At 41.9% G+C, this 20,650-nt stretch overlaps 1 protein-coding gene across 4 annotated transcripts in view; it reads left to right on the top strand.

Moving 5' to 3' along the window:
* The first annotated feature begins 3,199 nt into the window (after window positions 1-3,199).
* Window positions 3,200-20,650, top strand: part of LOC128760488 (zinc finger protein 385A-like) — a 33,407-nt gene continuing 15,956 nt past the window's right edge. For 2 of the 4 annotated variants that reach the window (XM_053867928.1, XM_053867927.1), the window contains exon 1: window positions 11,273-11,646. Coding sequence is in view for 3 of the 4 variants with exons in the window: in XM_053867927.1 (XP_053723902.1) it covers window positions 11,637-11,646 (10 nt within the window). In the remaining variant the exon portion in view is untranslated. Of the gene's footprint in view, window positions 3,227-5,734; window positions 6,073-11,272; window positions 11,647-20,650 lie in introns of those variants that run through there. The other 2 variants (XM_053867925.1, XM_053867924.1) reach the window with 2 other exon arrangements.

The raw sequence follows: 20,650 nt of genomic DNA, 5'->3' as shown, positions 1-20,650 counted from the left end.
TATGCTACACCACCACAAGAGGTCGCTGCTGCAGTATTTATCACGCCCTAATTTTCGAATCTCAAACAAATAGAGCAAATGCGGGAAGATATGAATAACGAGATGGAAATATCTAAATACACGAGACAATATTTTAACATGGAAAATATTGTGAAATTCAGGAAATAAATATGAATAAAATAAAAATATCAATATAAAAAGCAACAAAAACAAAACAAAACCTGGATTTATTCCCATGATCACTGTTCTTCTTTATCTTTTATTTCCCATAAACACCACTCCTATGCAATCACATCTATGCTCTTCACAACCATATAAGTGAACTTCCTCGGTTTTCGTGATCTCCTTTTTCCTAGCATCCCCATCTTCAAGACTCATTTTGCATACAGTCAATAATTTAATCCATTTATACACTCAATTTTTGTTCCTTGATTGTTGATTGTTTTTCCCCGTTTGTAGGTCACAAACATTCTTACTTTTGTGAGCGTGATAATATGTAGATCGAGATGTAGTCTAAATTTCACGCATTATAAATTGTACCACAAGATGGCAGCAGCAGACAAACTTGCATTTACTGTTGAGGCAGACTGTGATACAAATATTGGATTTGCAGGATGAGAAAGGCACGAGTTTATGAATATTAAAATGACATATTGTATGGACAGATTCAGTGGCGACGATGATTAACATGGTTCTAAATATCAGAGAGATTCAACAGCAGCGTGAGAGGAAAGTGGGAATAGAATTAACCTATTTAGGAGACGAGTGGCTGGTGGTGTGTGTTTGGATGAGAATAATCAGGCTAATGAAGGCACCGGGGGACTCTGCTCAATCAGACGCAGGTCCTCTCCATCCAGCCCCCGCACACACGGCGCGCTGTAATTATTTACCATGAAAGGACACGAGGAGGGATTTATCAAGGAAATAGGGCTGATTCAATGTTCAAAGGAGAGTGGGAGCTAATGGGAGAGAGGAATGTCGTCTCCGCTTTCATCCTTGATGTGGAAAATGGACAGCATTAGCAGACCGTGTTCGACAGAAGTGCTGACACACTGAAAAGGAGTTGGGAACAAAAAACAAATGTTTGATATCTGAGTTTAGCATCTGTTGAATGCGAAATGCTGCGCACCTTTTAGTGCTTTAACCCAAGCAAATCTGCTTGGCTCACACAAGCTCAACATCCAGTTTGGAATCATGAAAGTGTCCCAGACAGATTCTAATCTCTATAATCTGGTTTTGAAGAAGACAGTTTTTTATTTTAGCTTCAGAGGCAGGTGGTCCGATGACCATTAGCAACCTTTATACCTCTTCATACATCTGTCTGTCTGCCACACAACCATTTGACCCAACCATGTACCAACAAAAACAATCTTGGAACCAAGAAAAAGTAACCGTGGCTCTACTCCAAGTCTACTCTACACGTTGAATGGAACCACCATCACTGAGGACCTCAAATGGGAGCCAACCATCAGGTCCCTCATCAGGAAGGCCCAGCAGAGAATGTTCTTCCTGAGGCAGCTACGAAAACTACGACTGCCGACGAAGTTGCTGGTGGAGTTCTACACGGCCATCATCCAGTCCATCCTCACCTCCTCTATCACTGTCTGGTACAACAGTGCCACCTCCAGGGACAAGAGCAGACTGCAGCGCATCGTACGTTCTGCTGAGAAGGTGATCGGTTGCAGTCTGCCACATCTTCAGGACCTGTATGTCTCCAGGACCCAAAGACGTGCAGGTCGGATCAGAGCCGACCCTTCTCATCCTGGACATGGACTGTTTGTTCCTCTTCCCTCTGGCAGGAGGCTACGGTCCATCCAGACCAGAACCTCCCATCACAGGAACAGCTTCTTCCCCTCGGCCGTCAGACTGTTGAATTCGTGAACAGCCTTGTTGTTATTTTATTTTATTTATTTTTTTATTTTATTTTATTTTATTATTTACTTTTTGACTGCACTTTATTCCAAAACACTTTCCTAGTTAGTGGGCTCCCCACTGACCATGGCAATAAATTTGATTCTGATTCTGATTCTGATTCTGAATCAGACGGATTCAAATATGTCGGGTCCCGCTTTGTGTCATAGTTTGGCAAAGCAACCTTGCTGTTGTCATCAACCCACATGTACACAAACACACACAGAGTTGTGACTTCATTTCAGGGTAACTCCTCTCACTACAGACTAGTGATGGATAGATGCAGTATCATGAAACAGTATAGCAGGGTTGATGAAACAGTGTCCACTGGATGGCGCTCTTGGTTTAGAGATAACGTGAGGTCTCATTGAAGTGCAAACATTTTACTGCAGGCAGTGCCATCTGGTGGCCTCTGAAAATCAGGCCACTGTTTCATGAAACCTCATCAACCCATCACTACTGCAGACCAAGTCAGTCTGACATCTGCTGGTCCTGCACCTTACATCATTGTCCACCCTCCAGCTACAAGGACAGAGGTCTCCGTTGAAGGCAAACCCCATAAAAACAATGTGAAGCTGAATGTGTCCAAAAGCAAAAATGTTTTCAAGATAGCAAAACATTCCGTTATACCCAAGGGACAAACAAGAGCAAAGAATCCTGTGAGCAGTGATGTGCAGCCGGTGCTGAATTATGAATGATGTCTTTTTTTCCCCAAAAGTTGACCGTCTGGAGAATTATTTTTGGGTTCCTGAGCAGCACTCTAAACATCACTGGATGACTTCACTTACTTAAATACCACATCCTGACTCTGACGTAGCCACAGAGAGCTGAGTCACAGTGGAATAGTTCAGGGTTTTCCAAGATAAACTTGGAAATAATAATACGCACACTCCCACAGATAACAGCACAGAAGGAAAGATAAAAATGGAACCCGTTCCCACAGAGGATGCTAACAAAAGTTAGAAAATTAAGCGTGCTCTTGTCTCTCACCAGGTGGCTCATTAAAAAAAAAAAACTTCTTTCACAGTCTAATAAAAATGACAACTTCATACAAACAAATGTGAGCGCAGACCTATCAAATATGTAACAGCATCTTCGGGCTCTGGCTTTAATTTTCTAGCTGAATAAGCCGTTAGCCACACACTGAGGGGAATTGAGATGCACAGTATGTAAACACCGTGCAGCCATTTATAGATCAGAGAGAAGCGAGAGCATCGTCCTGCATGACTTCGCCAGGCCTAATGGTGAGCGTTCTTGTAAAACTTTTATGGCAGAGGAGAGAACGAGAGGCAGCGAGAGGGAGGAGAGTGTGGGGGTGAGTGAAACTGTATCTCTGGTGAAATGTGCTTACTGCTCCACTTCGCTGTCCTTCCCCGACGTCCTCTGACCTAACCCCGAGTGGCTTGCAGCCAGAGGCTGTTGGTGTCGCGTGTGTGTCCATATTATGCAAATAGAATAACAGAGAAGGTGACAGTGTGGAGACGGAATAGCGGATGAGTGTGCGTCACAGTAGAGAGACCTTGTGATAATGCCGGTCAGAGAAGTAGGATGTTGGTGTCGGCCAGATACTGTGAGGAAACCTGTGCAGTGTGTACTCGAGCATTATCAAGTAGAATGGCAACGGAAGGGAGGTCCAGAATCAAGTTCATGACCACGACAAACCAACATGGAGACTGTGGAAGAAGTAATGATGGTGTATCTCTTGCAAAAAGGAGGAAACAGAAGAAGTGTTGTAGGAGGTGGTGCTTAAATATATCGCCACTGGAGGATGGAGAATTTACGGCATTGCTATGTCTTCTTTGTGTCTTATGAGAGTTACGTATCAGGAAATAACAGCAACACTGCCCCCCATGGTTTCAGATGGTACTGCTCCATTTGGTCCATCATCGTACGCTTTGTAGAAACTTGCGGTAATACGGACGAAATGAACACAAAGCACAGACAGACAACTCTGTCCAAATATTTTAGCAACATTCCAATGTTAATACTCCCTCTCAAAATAGATTTTCCATATTTGAAACTTTCAGGGGGCAGTTTTCAGGTCAGTACACAAATTTCAGATATTAAAAGCTTGGATGCACCTGTATCCATCTGTACACAACTGAAACGATTACAGACACCACATCAAGTATCATAATTCCAATCAGATTCAATGAACTAACTGCATTAGGTCACATAAATAGACAAAATTTGATGGTGAAAGGAAATGGTCAGAGCACTCAGAACACCAGTTTTCCTCACGCGATACAGACCACTGTCCACTGCACAGGCAAAGGAAGAGGACTTAGAACTCCTCATTTTGTCTGTTGCTTTCTGAAATATTTACTTCTTATAATCAAATTACACCATCAACAGAAAAATGTAGGTCACCAAGATCATAAAATGAAATGAGTATTCTGCGCTTCATTCAGAATCACTGCTTCTCTCTGTGGAACGTTCCCTCTCACTAAGTGAATTAACACAGATCTCAGCATCACCTCTGAAAATAAAACCGCTCATGACCATCAATTCAAACGTGCGACCAAAGTTCCTCAAACTTTGTTTTGGAGATGACCCGCTCTTGAACCGTCACCACCTGACGTTTTATGCTTTGATTAGAAAGGCAGCAACAGTGATGCTCAGCTCAGACTGTGGGCGTTTCCTCAGTGGCCCAATTACTCAGGAGTTTCCATGAACTAATGCTCACCTCTGGAAATGCCTAACAGAAGAAGCACAGACAAGTGAGAGCAGAGACATGTATTTTTTCTGTGTAAACCAAGTCATGTCATTTATTTATTGTTGTGCAAGTCACCTCCTGACAACATGAAGCAGGTGTTAACTGGAACTTGTCAGGCGTACTTAGTTATCGCTTCCTTTTTGCAGACAATTCTTGAATGACAGACTCACCTAAGGTTCTGTGAGCACATATGCAGCGACATCTCATGGAGAAGCTCTCAGTTTCACACACTTTTTGTTTGCGAACCACAGTTAAACCTAAGAAGAGGAGCGGCTCGGGGCAAACACAAGACTCTTCTGTGCTTAGTTGGTATGTCCTCCCCTGATATCAGAGTGTTTCCACTGGCACTCTGGCTTCCTTCGGAAAACATAAAGGTGAATGTGAATCTATGAGACTGATTGTCCGTCCATTACCAGTGGTGGCGCACTGACTGGTTTCCAGAACAATTGATGCCAGGAATAATAAATCAACAATGAATAAAATTCCAATAAAAGAACAGGGTCAAAGAGACAAATTTAAGTGGGAAGACTATTGATAATATTAGACAATATGTTTGTGCAGTTACATTTGAGCCACTTAGAAACTATCTGCAGCAAGACAGCGGATATTAATCTTGTTTAAAACAAACAATAACAATCATAATAATTCTTGTTTATGATAAAGTCCATCAACATTTTCTAAAATTGCATTTTTGAAGTATTCAGTTGAACGTTATGTCATGATATTTGTAACCTGTTGCTGAGCTCTGTATCAGACATCACCATCAGATTAACACTGGAACCGAGTTTGATCATTTGAAGTGTGCAGTTTCCCTTGTTCACCTGTCGTCACCTGCATCCTCCTGCATTCATATTTCATCACAATCTCATCATAATTTCCTCAGCGTCGACACTCGCTTCCTCTCAACTTTCATCAACTTGCCAATTTTCTGCAGCTTGACAACACATGCACACTTCTCTCTCTGATCTACCATCCGTCCCCCGTGGTTCCCCTCCTCCTCTGTCCTCTCACTCTCTCCTCCGCCTGTCTTCTCCCTCCTTCCACAGTTGTCCTCACATATTAGGTTCCCGCTTCCTCAGCAGCAGAATTAGCCTTTGGAATCTTGTTTCATTTGCTCTCTCCAAGCAAGAGATTGCCGGGAGGAAGAAACACAGGCGACAGTGGAGAGTTTGTATCGTTGAAAAGAGGAGGACCTAGTGTGTGGCACATGCTCAAGATCAGCATCACAATGTTTGACTCATCTCCAGAGTAGAGAGAGCATGTGGCTTCCAGCACCTCTGGCTCTTCTGCACTCTGACACGGATAAGTCCCTGAGAACTCTCTCATCTTTTATTTGGATAGATCAGTTGTTTATGCCGGATAACTCTTGTGGACTCGCTTCTGGATCAAGCCTGTGGATCACTCTAAGCCTCGACAGGAAGAGCGGCTGCCAATGTGGAGCTCAGGTAAGACCACGTCTGACTGCTGAGCAGATTCCATCAGACTCTGAACATTCCTGCTTTGATCACTCTAAAATGATCTGAGAGGTGGAGAAGCAGAGACTCTCATTACCGAAAATTTTTTCGCGGGTACAGTATCAGGAAACGCTTACACTCTCCCTCCTTCTCTTTGATAAAACTGACCTCATTCTCACATCAGGACAAGAGCATGAACCGCAATGACCCTTGACATAGGACGGAGCAGGTGAATGCTCAACGTAGAGTCTCTCACAAGCAAGTCAATATTATCATCATTCGTCACTAACCACTTGGTTCAGGGTGTGAGTCACGAGCGCCAATCATAGGAGTCAACACGGGAGCACAGGTCAGAAGGGTGAAGAGGGACAGCGAGTACTATACAATCACACCTATCGACATTTAGAGTCACTCATTAAACTTTTGTATGTTCTCTCCCGCGGGAGGAAACCAGAGTGCCCTCAAGAAACATCAGGAAACATGCATCATAACGCTAGACTCACATGAAGACCGAACACGGATGCAAAGTCCTTTCAATAGCAAAACTTTGTTGACCAATTCAGCTGTCTGAGCTGGTAATTTTCAACACATGCGCAAGCTACATATCCTAGTGAGGAGTAGAGGAAAACATCCGCGAGGCATGATTCGGAATCACTACTTAAAAAATGATAAAGAACAGATACCTTTCCACTATCCTGCCACAGTCATGGACTAGATTTCAGCAAAGCTTCAAACCAAATATATTTCTCTTATGTGTCACTGGCTCTCCAGTGTTGATCATGATACACATGGTTGCAGCAGCTTCTCGGTATTCCAGCCGTGCTGAGTGAGTATACTTAGCAGCCACTGCATCCCTATATCACTTGTTAATGATAAAATCTAGTTGGTGTGGAGTTTCTGTCTCTGTGGTGAATCTTACTACGCAGCAAACGCTGCAAAGATTTTCCGCTTATAACTTTAGAGTCGTGACATCCTTAGTGGAATCACCGCAAACACTCGGGGGTGGAGGGAGTCTGTTTTAAAGCACTTGCAGACATGGATGTGAAACGACAAAGAAAGGATGAAACAACTTATCAAGAAACAGTAGTTTTATATTTTTTTACCTCATTTGACCAGTAGAGGGCGCATTCGAGACAAACTACTGCAGCGGTGCAATGTTATGTTGCCAAAAAATGCGTGGCCAAGACAGAAAAAAAACAATTTAATACAAGGACTATATGAATAGCCTTCACTTTAATGCTTTACTGAACACAATTTGTTTTGCCTCACGGTTTCATATGTCTTCCCATTAGCTCGGAGACATACATCAAAAGTTCATCTATTCACTGTCGGTCAAATGATTTTTTAAAAAGTCTTCCCACAAAAACTCTAGGTCTTCCCTCCGTACATGTGTTGAAAAGACAGGTTGGAAGTTCCCAGACGTTCACAGACCACTCAGATAAGTTACCCCAACACTGACCCACTTGCACCTCCGTGCCACTGATATCCTGCATGCATGCCATATGAACTGCATCAGTGAAACTGTAAACCTCTTCAGAGTCAACAGCGATATAAATCACAGCTGGTGATAATGATTATCTACTCAACGATATGATTCAGCGTCTCAATTAATCGCCTATTACATTGATATAATTTCAGCTTCAATAATACATTTATTACGGCAGAAATTATTCAGTATTTCTTCCCATTTATGATCAATTTCATTTGAATAAAAGATTCAGCCATTATGTTGTCAATAAAAAAAAATCTATTTTAAAAAAAAAAGCTTGCTATATTTCCACAAAATTAAGCAGTTAATTCCAGAAGTGGTCAAGTATTCAGTTATGATGAAATTGAAGGGCGGGTGCAGGGTGCCCCTCCAGCTTGAATGAATCTCATCTTCACCTCATTTGACCTCTGTCCATTACCGATTGATCCCAAATACATGGGTTTTCGCTTCCTCTCCTCCCTGCACCTCCATTCTTCCGCCTGCCTTGTTCCCACCGTATGCATGCTTCCTGTTTTGCTTCTATTGACCTCGTCACCTTTTCTTCATCCCTTCCACACCCTCACTTCAAATCACTATATCATCCGCAAACATCACGGTCCGTGGCACCTCTTCTTTAAATTCATCTATCGGCCTGTCCATCACCATAGCAAACAAGAACATCTGATCCCTGATGTAATCCTACTCTTGCCTTAAGTCCATCTGTCACTCCTGCATCTCACCTCAGTGCTGTCTCACGCCTTCACCACAAGAAGCTTGTCATTACTTTAAACCCAACAAGTAACTATTGTTCCATCGTGGCTTGCATTCTGTTCGAGGGCCATCTACAGGCAGTGGTGGGCAAGTCAAGTGAAAGCAGCAGGAGATCTCAAACACTGGCCTTTCCTGACCACAATAGTGAGACACTAGTCAAGCGTCATGGCTGTTCATGATTAGGTCGCAATGTGTGCTATAATAAAAACCTTTGCTTGCCATGGCAATCCAGAAACGATCAGTCCGAAACATGTGCCACGTATAAGTGTTCAACAAGTGAGCAAACTACTCAGAACAACTAGACCAGACTCCGCTAATGATGAAACCCAAGCTGGCCCTCCTTCAGCCACACACACAGACTATAGTGTGTCACAGGTCTGGTTTCAGTTTCCAATGGTGACATCCATTAAAGTCATGCTGCCCATGCCCCCCCGCCCCGAGACAGCCATATTAGCGCCCGGCCCATTGGTCACAACAATACACCTGCCTGCATAATTCAGCCCAACTCTACTAATGAGGGAACATTATCTTGAGAACACACACACGCTGAAGAGCACACAGGTTCGTGTGACCGTCTGATCCTGTGGGAACTTCTCCTGGAATAAACACTGGCAACGTTTTCCCCAGTGAATTTTCTCCTGGTAAAAATGATTCAGGGGTTCAGGCAGGAGTAATTTTGAGCTCGATCAGCACTCCGGGCCTCTGCTTGTCAAATAGCTGTCAGCATCCTCCCTCCTCTCCCGCGCTGCCTCGCCGTACAGTTTCATCCCCAGTCAGTGTGCATTAACTTCAATCTCCTCGCTCCTGCGGCAGCTAATCGAGTCTTTTCGGCTGTCACTCTCCCTCACCTCTGACTGCTTCTCCTTCGCTACACGCGGCTGCCATTTAAGGTTTACCTTGCAATATTGTCATGCGGAAAACTGACACGGTGGCACGGAGGCAGTGACAAAATGCATTGTAATTCCCCTCCCAGGCTGCTGTGACATGGTTTCTATTTGTTCTATCATCCTCACAAGACTCGCTGTGTGCTCACCGACTGGAAGAGAGAGTTCAGCTATTGGAGGCCTCATTAGGACTGTTGATTCAGAGAAAATACACAGCGTTTCATGGGCTCTATGTGTATTTTTTACAAGCTGCGTTATTCACAAAGAGACATCAGTATCACTTGATGGTGCAGCGTCGATGTTTCACAACATCACAGACAGAGTCATGATGATTAGGTAGCACAGGTTCGTCGAGTTGGTGTCCGGACTCGGTGCTCTAAACAGCGTTTTGTGATGCTTCCAGTCAAACTCAAAAGTCGAATCATGTCCCGCACTGGCCAACTAGTTAGATTTCAAGTCGCAGCTCTCTTCACAAGTCCCAGACATAATTGGAGCTCTTCCAGGTTATTGTGTGTTCAAGATTTTCCCACGGAGGAACTGGGTTCAGGGCCAAGCCAGGACCGCTGCTCTCCACTCACTGCTTGGATGTGCAGTTGTGCAAATGTGTAGCTGCAGAGTAGCTGTCTGAAGGTTTGTTTGGATTTGACAATGTCTGATTTCAGTTCATCACAATTGCCTATGCTGCTACTAGAATTGTTTCAATGCAATTCTGAACATAACTTGGGAGGAATCTAGGACTAACTTTTCTTTTCTCATTTTTCCCTCTTATTTTCTGAATTATTAAAAGATAAGATTATTTTATAGTAATGTCTCGAATCAAATCTTGGTAGAATCTAATCTAATCGAATCTAATCTAATCTAATTATCATTGAATTACAATGAAAATCCAATCATTAAGAAATATATCTAAAACAAAGTATTACATTATCATACAACCAATTTAATAGCGTGTCATCATACTTTTTGAAATTTATATTTCCAGCATTTTATCTTTTTTCTTTTTATTAACATATTTACTTACTATTTATTATGTGCTTTACATTTTTTGTCTCCTATATTTTACTTAATGTTAATAATATTAATATAATAATAGTCTCTCTCTCGGTTTGATGGCCCCTCACAAGAGTCCCAGTATGTAATTTGGCCCTCAAGAAAATTTTATTCCCCACTCCCACAGTAAAATATAGCAGGACGAGACAGTGCGGGATTCTCTACAAAATAAATCATAGAAACAATCTCTCCAAACAAACTGCATCCATGTGCAGCATCCCTTGATATTTGCTTTACTCTTGACGCAAACATCGACCATGATAGGGTCTCACAAACACGCCTGAATTAGCATTGCAATTTCCATCTTTCAATGCTTAGAAATCGACTCACTCAATACTCACTAATTCAAGCTCTGGCTCTTCAGAGTCAATCCCAGCTTGATCAATTGAAGGGCGGGAGTCCTACCCACAACATGGCGGGGCACACAGACCAGCATCTACACACACACACACACACACCTACAATTAAGAATCACAGTCTATATTTTCAGCCTGTGGGTGGAAACCCAGTGAGCGCTCCAGATTATAACTGCTGCTGCTGCACTGGATCAAACCATTACCACTTGTGACCTTGCGGTTGTCAAGCACATGAAACTACTTTCTTCACGTCTTTGCAAAAAGAAATGCATCAATACAAGTAATACTTTGCATCAAACATCTAGATATTTCCATCTCACAGCTGAAGGGTATTTCCTTATCAGACAAAACAAAGACAGAGGGACATTAGAGAAAGACTGATCTCAGAAGACACGAGTCAGAGAGGAGCAGCTACAGATACAAGAGGAGAAGCACACAGCATGGAGGCAGGAGAAACTGTTACAAAATAAAACAGAGCTGAGACAACAGCAGTATAAGCTATGCTTTCTGATTCAAACACCCCAAGAAAAAGCCCAGCACAGACTGTTGTCATTGGCTTAGCAGCCAGCCAATCACAACAGAGCAAGGCAAGGTGCCTTTAGGTTATACCCAATCCCAAAATATGAGCGAGGGAAGAGAGAGAGGGTAGGCGAGAGGGGGGAGCCCAGTGCAGAGGTTCCTCCAGTGAGGCAGAGCTCCATCTCGGCTGTATCCTCTCGTGCTCCTTCTGAATATATAACAGTGAATAAATTACAGGCTTGCAGTTGCTCAGTGTTGCAGTCAGAACCGCTAAGCTTCTCCTGCAACATCTGGCTGAACCAGACCCGCGAATCGCATGTGGACCAGCTAGCAGCAGATACAAAGTGAAGGTTGTCATGTTGGATGCTGTCACCACATCAAGGCTGAGTTTTGAGAGTGACTGGCCATCAAGGTCCAATAAAGATCAGTAGCTCCTGGACGACTACAAGAGACAAGTGGGACGCTGCTGTTGCTGGAGAAGAAGAGTTGACAGTGGAGGGATACAGGATGATCTTGGGTAAGCTCAGATGGCTCTTATATCAACATTACTGCTGACTTTGACATTAATTTATCGCCTCAAGCCTTAAAACAAATTTCTGTCTCCTTTCATCTGCATGGCTTTGTCCAGGAGAGCTATTAAATGTTTCCCCACACAGTAGAAAATCTCATGTCAACAAAGATTCGATGCACATATCATGACTTTTGTCCATGAGTTTAGCCATCAAATTAAAACATGTAGATAATGCTAGAGGTCACTGAGGGGAAATGACTCTTAAAATCCAATTCTTATCAATTTATTTCATTTTTAAATCATTTCAGTCAATATTTGTTCAAATCACATTTCCCTTCTCACAGTTTCAGCTAATAATAATGTTTTTTTTTAGGTTTACTAATTATTATATTAGCTTTTTTTTAGCGTCACAAGTTGAAAATGAATGTAACAGTCAAGATTTTCTAATATCAAATATATCATAAATAACAAAGAACATATTCATACATTTAAAAAAAAGGATTTATGTTCAACATGATTTTCTCTTTACCTGAGTTGTGTTTTTTTATTTATTCGATGAATGTTTATTCAATTTATGTAATCAGGAAACCATATTTCTGATTTTGCGCACAATAAATATATCACATGAATAACATTAGAAGATTAAAGCATCTCAACAAACTGCTAAAAAAAAATTCTTATCCAGGAATATGAGAAACACTTTGATGTCTGTCAGGCCATCTTTGATGAATTTTAACATGATTTGGGTCAAGAGTGAAGTCGCCTCATATTCAGGGTTTTAGAGGGTTTCTAGATATGCAGCATCATCCCACAATTTCAGTAGCTCAGGTCACCATACGATCAGTCCGCACTCATAACCTCAGGGTCGACAAACTGGCGTCACAGTGGCTGTCACTCCTCACCAACCTTGAACAATTCAAACTTCAAAAATCTACTTAAAGCTCACGGCTTCAGGGGCACAAACAAAGAGACTTTTAGCCAATCTTATTTTGTAGGATTCAGTCATGTCACTTTGAGTTTGTGTCTTATCCTCTCCCCATGTCCCCGAGTTAAATGCTTACTCAACTTAATTTTAGTTTTCCCTTGACGAAGCCTGTGTGATAGTGTGATAATCTCTCCCTGCAGCTGCAGTTTTGAACGCGTGTGCGCAGACACGACACACACTGACACATGATCACTTCAACATGGGTGAGGGGCTGCCGTGGACTGCATCACTTCCTCTTGACGGACAAAATCGCTCGGAGTCAAAGTCACCTTCTTGTAAAAAAAAAAAGTGAAAGCTAAAACAAATAGATGGAGTAAACATCCTCCATCTGTGCAGGACAGCGCAGCACTCTGTTCAGTAACTCCAGCGTGATTTTAAGGATGAATATTTCAACTCTTGAGGTTTGAGCTCTTTATTTATTTACAAAGACGACCGGAGCTTTTCTAGTCTCACGAACAGACTGTGATGAAAAGCAGCGAAATCAGTGGTCAATTTGCGTCGGCCAGAAGACTTACAGGTGCACGTTGGCTGTGATAAACAACATGACCTTTAAACAGAGGCAGTGCAGTGAAGGATAAAATGTTTTGACATTTAAAAGAGAAAAATCTCTCCATCAATCTGCAGGTTTGACAAACTGACACACATTTTAAATGTCTGCGGGCTGAAACTGGAAATCAGATCTCTTATCTCACGCATGTCTGACACATGCGGCTTGTTCTTTTGAATTCAGTATGTCATCAAAGTTCCTCTCACCCTCATTAAGACAGCTGTGATGCTGAGGAGAACAACAAATACATGCATTTGAATTCCTAATTGAGACATTATCAAACGTTCAGAGTGTGGAATATGAAGGACATCATGACCTTCACTGAAGCACACAGATGCTAACGTCTCTGATCCATCCTGGTCCATTATTAGTTAGCTTTCATATTTTTATTCTGAAGCACAGACATCTAAATCAATTGGATTGAAACACAGTAAAACTACTGCACTTCACTCGCATCATATTCTAGTTAGTGTGAGCGGTGAGTGATGAAACCATGTGGCTTAGCTCTTCAAGATTCTCATCAATTACATTCACAAGCCTTGCAAAATGGAGTGCAAATTACTCACAACCCACCTCCACCCTCGCTCCATCTGTGTGATCTTTCCAAGGTCATCAATGGTAACACCTTATTGCAGAAGGTTTTGTTGACTCTCATTTATTGGTTGTAAACTTCAGCACCATAATAAATGGTTCATCTTCAGATTTCTGCTGGCATTCATCTCTATACTAGTCAAATAACCTCGTATGAAATGTGAACGTTTTTGAAAGAGCGAAATAGGACCAAGGATTATGTTGTGGAACCAAAACATTGCTGCAAGTGTCATCTGATTCTATACTGGTAATGCAGACTCTTATTTTGAAACACTGTGACAGGAAGTGACATCGGATGATGCCGTTCATAGCCTCCCACGTGTCCTGCTATGGTCAGAACAAGCAAAAACAAAAACAGAACTAAACAATAAGGATTACTATGTGGACCATGTGGACCCTTCCACTGCCATCTCTCCCATCTTGTTCTGTTTCGACTCGGTTTTGCCAGTTTTGGAACAATATGCAAAGGATATCGGCAATATTTCAAATGATAAAAACAATATAAATCCAACAAACTAATAGATGAGAGATAAAAACAAAATAACCTCAAGTGAAAATCACAAAATGGGCAGATTATTTGACCTTGACTTGACTTTGAAGATTTCGCCATAAAAAGATACTAATAAAGTTATCATTTTATTCAACTATTAAAGATAGATTTAGGTTTAACTACTGACAACTTATGAGATGCATTTATAGTCATTATTAGATTTCAATAATAATAAACAAAGAGAACTTCAAAACAATTTGGAATCATTGAAGTAGATTAACACCCACTAACTGACGTGGCCTCTTTGGGACTTGAACTGCGCAACAGTATAATGCATGAAACAGTGCACAATGGTGGCTTTCAGACCAGGCTGGTCACCCGAACACATCACTTAAGCCGTGCACATTACACATATGGACGGAGAGCAGCATTATTGTGTGCGTGCAGTCACTTGAATCTTGCGGTCGTCGTGTGAGACATGTGGTCCATACTGTGATGTTTTATTTATAGTAATTCTAGTAACTTGAGATAAAGAAAAGAGCGAGGATCAGAAATAGCCACCTCGGGTAGTAACAGGTTAAACTGATCCTTCAATCTCAGTAAACACCATTTCTGAGGATAATTCCTGACAAGATAAGCCTTAAATAGAGGACATCAACATGACAGGAGGTCCTTGGTGTATGAATCTGGCTTACTTGAGGTTTACTGCACCTCATACCAGTTTCTTCAAATGAAAAAAATCTGCTTTAATGTAAAGGTCTTTGACACATTCAAGCATACCCTTGAGTTCCACTAAAAGAAATCGGCATTAACAGTTTGATGGACTGTCAAACGAATTATGTTTTAAACATTCGTCACACTCACATCATTATAATGACATTTGCGCTAATGTAAACATATAAAACAATATACGCTGGAGATGCTTTTCAGTGGTGTTATCAGGTAATAAGTAGGTGAGGATCATGGAGAAGAAGATGGTGTGCAAGTGTCTCGGCATAAGATGCTTTAGTATTATAAACAAAAGCCTGTCAATAAAACCAAATGATGAATCAGCAGAAACATAACAAACATACTGCTCGATCACACTCCTCAAAAACACAATTGTCAACCTAATATTTAGTCCTGATGGCATGATGACACAACATTGTGTGGCCTGCAGTAAAACAATCTTGCATGTAAAATTAGAAGGCCTTGGAAACAAGAGCCCCACCTTGTACATCTGTCCTTCGCTGCCTTCACACACACCAAATAAAGCAGGTTCGCTCACTAAAGTTTCTTTGTTGTTAATCGTAAAACAGTTTACTGACTAGAAGTTATGCTGAGCGCATGCTGTACACAGTCGCACTCCTGTGTGGCCCATAAAACCACGCGAGTCGGCAATCATCTTGGAAAACTCAACCTATAATTTTATCTTCTGTAAATACTATGATTTTCATCCTGTACATTTGCAGAGCCTGTCCTCTGTCTGAATAAGACTGTTAGAGGATACACCTGCTGGCTGCGCGAGCTCTTTGTTGTTTTTGTCTATTCATCAAGAGCTTTTGTGTTTTTTAAATTGTTGTGGTGCTGCTCCCGTAGGTGTGTGTTTGTGCAGTGGCAGGTGTGTAAATGGTTTCTCAAACAGTCCAATAATGCAGCGCCGTTTGTCATGCTGACATTCATTTATTTTCTGTGATGCTTCATTGGAGCTCCTCGCGTGTCACATCCACTTTAAAAATGTGCAGGAAAGAATTCATGGGATCGTAATGATGAAACTAGGTTCTTAGTTTTCCATATAAATTTTATTGGGTTAAGTCATGGTTATGATAGTTTAACTTTTCAGCCTACAGTGTACAGAGCTTTTGTATAGTAGATTTAAAATTGCCACAATTAAAAAAAATAAATAAAATAATGCAAAAATAAAGCTTGTGACTTAAAACTAAACTATTACTGATATTACATGTGTATATCCCATCAACCAAACAATATGAAGAAAGTATAAATACTTCCTTAAAAATCAGCCTCACTAAGCTTCATAAATATATACATACATAATATATACACAATATGCATACACAATACATAAATATAAACAAACTTATCATGAAGGAGTCAGTTTATATTGGTTGGCTAAAAGCCCATTTGTGGTCAATGTTCTGTCTGGTATTTCTGCACGATTCCACGAAGCTTATGACCAAATAGAGCAGTACCACCGGAAACACTGGGGGCAGTGTTGCTGTTACTACTCGACATGAGACACAAAGAAGACATAACAATGGAGGAAATCCGTTCTCCAGTCATAATATACTGTATTTAACGGCCTCGCCGAGCACCGCCTCCTTTCCTATTTTGTGTACGAAGTATATTCTTCAGTCGCCATGTTGGTTCAGAAACTGTCGACTGTGGGATGCTCCCCCTGTTGGATATATAGGTGAACAGCAATATCAACTTAAAGAACACATAGAAGTATGTGGCCAGTGACGGTCGTGTTTGAAACCGACTGGTTCCATTTTGTACGTGATGGGGGCCAAAATGGGCCTTTAAATTGGGCTATCAAATGTCAGAACGCTGATACGACTCTTGACAATTCATTCACTTTCCTTCAAATTATAGTAGTAGTAGAAAACGGTGGGGGTTTCTATCAGATCAGCCTCAGGACGCTTCAGACTTTGTGCCGATCAGCCATATGCTAGCACGACATAAATGCTGTCACTGGACTCAGGTCTGTCGGTACACCTTTAAGACACCATGTCTTAAAGGTGTACCGACAGACCTGAGTCCATTGTAAGGAGTATCCAGCCACTTTTCTTTTAAATATATCGTCAATATATAGTCACTATTATACGTTATTGATCGTCCTTCAGAAACCGATCTGAATGGATGCTGAGGCCACCACAGAGTCATTATCTCTCCTGGGTTTGCCTCAGGCCTCCTCCCAGTTGGACAAGCACAAACTAGGGAGGCACTTAAACAACATGACACAATGCACACTCCACCCTGCACAACCTCTTGATGTGAGCAACGACCCACTGATTGATTCAAAGACATGCAAATCAATGGAGCATTGACTCAGAAAATCATCAATAATTGAAATCATTCGTTTGCTGTGATATTTAACACCGCCGCATTGACGCTGTTTTTGAAGCTAGAGTGCAAACTATTTAACTTTGCGACACATTACGGCATATCTGAACGTGTTTTATCGTGAATCACACGCGGCTGGACGCAGGTGTCGGGGTTTGAAGCGTTTTTCTCAGATAACATTCTGGTCTTCACTACATGAAAGAGATCTCCGTCGCTGTGTTCTGCACATTAACCTGCAGGTTAACAGAGCTCTTTACCTCCTCTGCTCACCTTGGATTCACCTCAAAACATGCGGCGCCCTCTCCCCCCTCCTGTGCCTTCCCCCTCTTTCCACCTCATCTCCTCTTATCGTCCAGACCCTTTTCCCTGCTCAATCAACTCCATCCACTCAGACTCACAGCTATTATTCTTACACGGGCTCGTCTTTGGACGTCTCCCCACGTCCTTTAACAACCAGGGCTCTTGTGCATTTTTTTTATTTTTATTTTTAGAAAAACCTGTTTTTGCCATTTGTAAAACAAAAACAAGCATCAGAATTGCTGTTATTTGAACTACAACAGAACAGAGACGCTCCATTCATTTCTTCATTACGAACCCTTTATGATACCTGAGAGTGGTGCTCTCCATAAATATGCACATACACGCACAGACACACTGTCCGCTCTAAGAGTCAGGTCACCAGGGTGCAGAGCATCTATCATTAAAACAAACCGTTTGGGTTGTCCTCACGCTCCCGCTCTCCCACTGACTAACACAATATTAATCAGAGCTCAGCTGTAAACCGAAGCACAAAGGTTTGTGTGTGAATGTGTGTGTTTTGTCGTCTGTCCCCGGCTTAGGTTTAAATAGCTGCCTTTGACTTGAGGGTAAGCTGAGCTGCAGTAAATTGGATTTCATGCTCAGTCCTTCACAGTGGCACTCTGCGGCACTGAGACTGAGCCATCTTCCCCCTGCAGCCACCGCAAACTTGGCTGTCTTTTTTTAAAGGTTAGACACCCAAAAGTTGCACTGCAGTTGCACGACCAGCAGCTAGTTGATGTAACCAGACACCATGAGCGGGGACTACAATATTTTATCGACGTTCAAAATGATGGCGACTGAATTGAGCCAGTTGCTGTGAGTGATGTCTGCTACTTTTAACTTTCATAAAAGAATCAAAAACCTCCCCCGACTTCTGCATCTAATGATTAGGAAGTTCAGTCGGAGGACTTATTTTTCTTTTCCTGTTCACAGAAACATGTTTTTTAAGCACAAATGTTGCTGTTTGGTGTGACCAGGATTCATTTATTTGCCTTTAATCCGAAGCTTTTGATTTCTTCTTCTTCCTCCTCCTAGGGCATTTCCCATCTTGGCTGCTCCAGCAAGTCGGCTTCCTCCATCTTAACCTATTTAGATCATCCTCCATAGTCACACCTATACCTCTTGAAACCATTTGTTCACTGAAACAAACCGCTCTAAGCGTGAGGATGTGTCAGAAAACAAACCATTCATTTAAGATCCTGTTTTACTAAAATACGACTTTACACTAACACATGTGCTTTTGTTCCCCACTCCACCTCCTATTGCCTCAAATTCAATGCTATTTTTTTCTGTTTCTACATTGTTGATGTGTTTTGCTGTAACAACCAAAATATCCCATCTAATCTAATATACCGTAATTTCCGTACTATTAAAGGCTGCTTTTTTTTCATGGTTTGAACCCTGTGGATTCTACATTGACGTGGCTGATCTATGGATTTTTGCAGTCATGCTGCCAAAATGTTGAACCTCATCACATCAAACTGATGAAATCACAGACCTTAAAGCACTCGGAATGCACTGTTTTCGCCCGCATGTCCACAGCTCCGCCCACAGAGCCAATCTCCTGGAGGACCAGAGACGAGAAGAAGCAGCTGAGACCGGCTGTGGTGTCAGAGCTTCAGCAAAAACAGTGCATTTTGAGCGCTTTAATGTCAATAAAAGATGTGAGGAGTTCATGACTCAAGTTCAGAACAATGCCCAGTTAGTTTCTCGAGTCAGTCACCATGCTGTTTTCAAAACTAGTTCAGAAGTCATCCTCATGCATTTTAAAGGTGGGTGCACCACTGACCTCTCTACGATGCAGACAGCTCCACTGCACCCGCGGCTTATGGATCGTTGCGGCTTATGTAAGAACAAGATCTAGTTTCCTTCTTAAATTTAGTGGGTGGGGCTAATATTCCGCTATATTCTCTATAGTCCAGAAATTACGGCAATCTAATCTTATCGATTCTAATCTAACGTGTTTAAAAAAAAAAAAAAGATCACTTACAATGCATTGTGATATTGGGACTTCCAAAGACCAGTGCTCAAGCCTTGCCTTTCGACAGGCGAGTAAGAGGAGTTTATAAATGTCAGAACTGTATCTGGAAAATTCCCAAAAAATGACGCAGGTAAAAGGCAATTCGAAAAAGGATAAGGTTAAGCGGATGATGCCTGTGCTTCCTAAAGGAAGCCAGACTCACAAGGGCTCTGTGTTGTGTTGGTGGTGAAGGATGACAATGCATGTTTTGAAGCTATTATGCTAAAATTAGCATTCAAAATCGGACACTGATATTGGATTCTGCTAAAACTCCTTATTCTGATCAAAAACTTTCAGCTTGTTTTTTTGATACAAAGTCTGTTCAGCACTCGATTTGGTCTCTTTGAAATTTTGGACCCTGAACACAGTCAAACCTAACAGCATAAACAAGGGGAACAAACATCTGATACTTGTGAAACTCTTGATCAAAGCGTCCATTGTGCTTTAGCAACGTTTGTGATGAAATGTGGCAGAGAACACCTTTGCTTGGCGACTCAAACAGCAGTCATACATCATCTTAATAAATCATCAGTATGCTGCTGCCACGCGCCACCAAATTTCGGATTAAACCGACTGTTTCTTTTTGTTTGCCTCTGCCTCCTCGCTGAAGGAAGGACAAAGACAAACAGCAGGCGCAGTAGTTTGGTGGTTAACAGACCTGCTGGAGGCTCAGCAGAGGGGGTATTTATCAGGGGGAGGCGAGATAATCCACCACAGAAGCCCATTTTAGTGTCATCTGTGCGCAGCTGCCCACTTGGATGCAGATGTGAAGCAGTGGGCATCATCTGGACCTGAAGGTGGCTGTGTATTTTAGACTGGATTGCTTGTATATTTTGTAGCGCTCGGCACCCCACCACCATTATGCCACAATACTCAGCAAGACCTATGAAATAGAAAACAAATGAAGGCTGGGAAAACTGAGCTGCTCCACCATTGCCAGTGACATTGACATTACCTCTGTGATCATTAAGCCTAAATTGGCTAAATGAATTGCCAATTTGAGAGGCCTTAGTC

Source organism: Synchiropus splendidus, chromosome 6 (assembly GCF_027744825.2).
Source record: "Synchiropus splendidus isolate RoL2022-P1 chromosome 6, RoL_Sspl_1.0, whole genome shotgun sequence".
In the NCBI taxonomy this organism is placed as follows: domain Eukaryota; kingdom Metazoa; phylum Chordata; class Actinopteri; order Syngnathiformes; family Callionymidae; genus Synchiropus; species Synchiropus splendidus.
The sequence above is the reverse complement of the archived record's forward strand: the minus strand, read 5'-3'. Positions and strand labels throughout refer to the sequence as shown.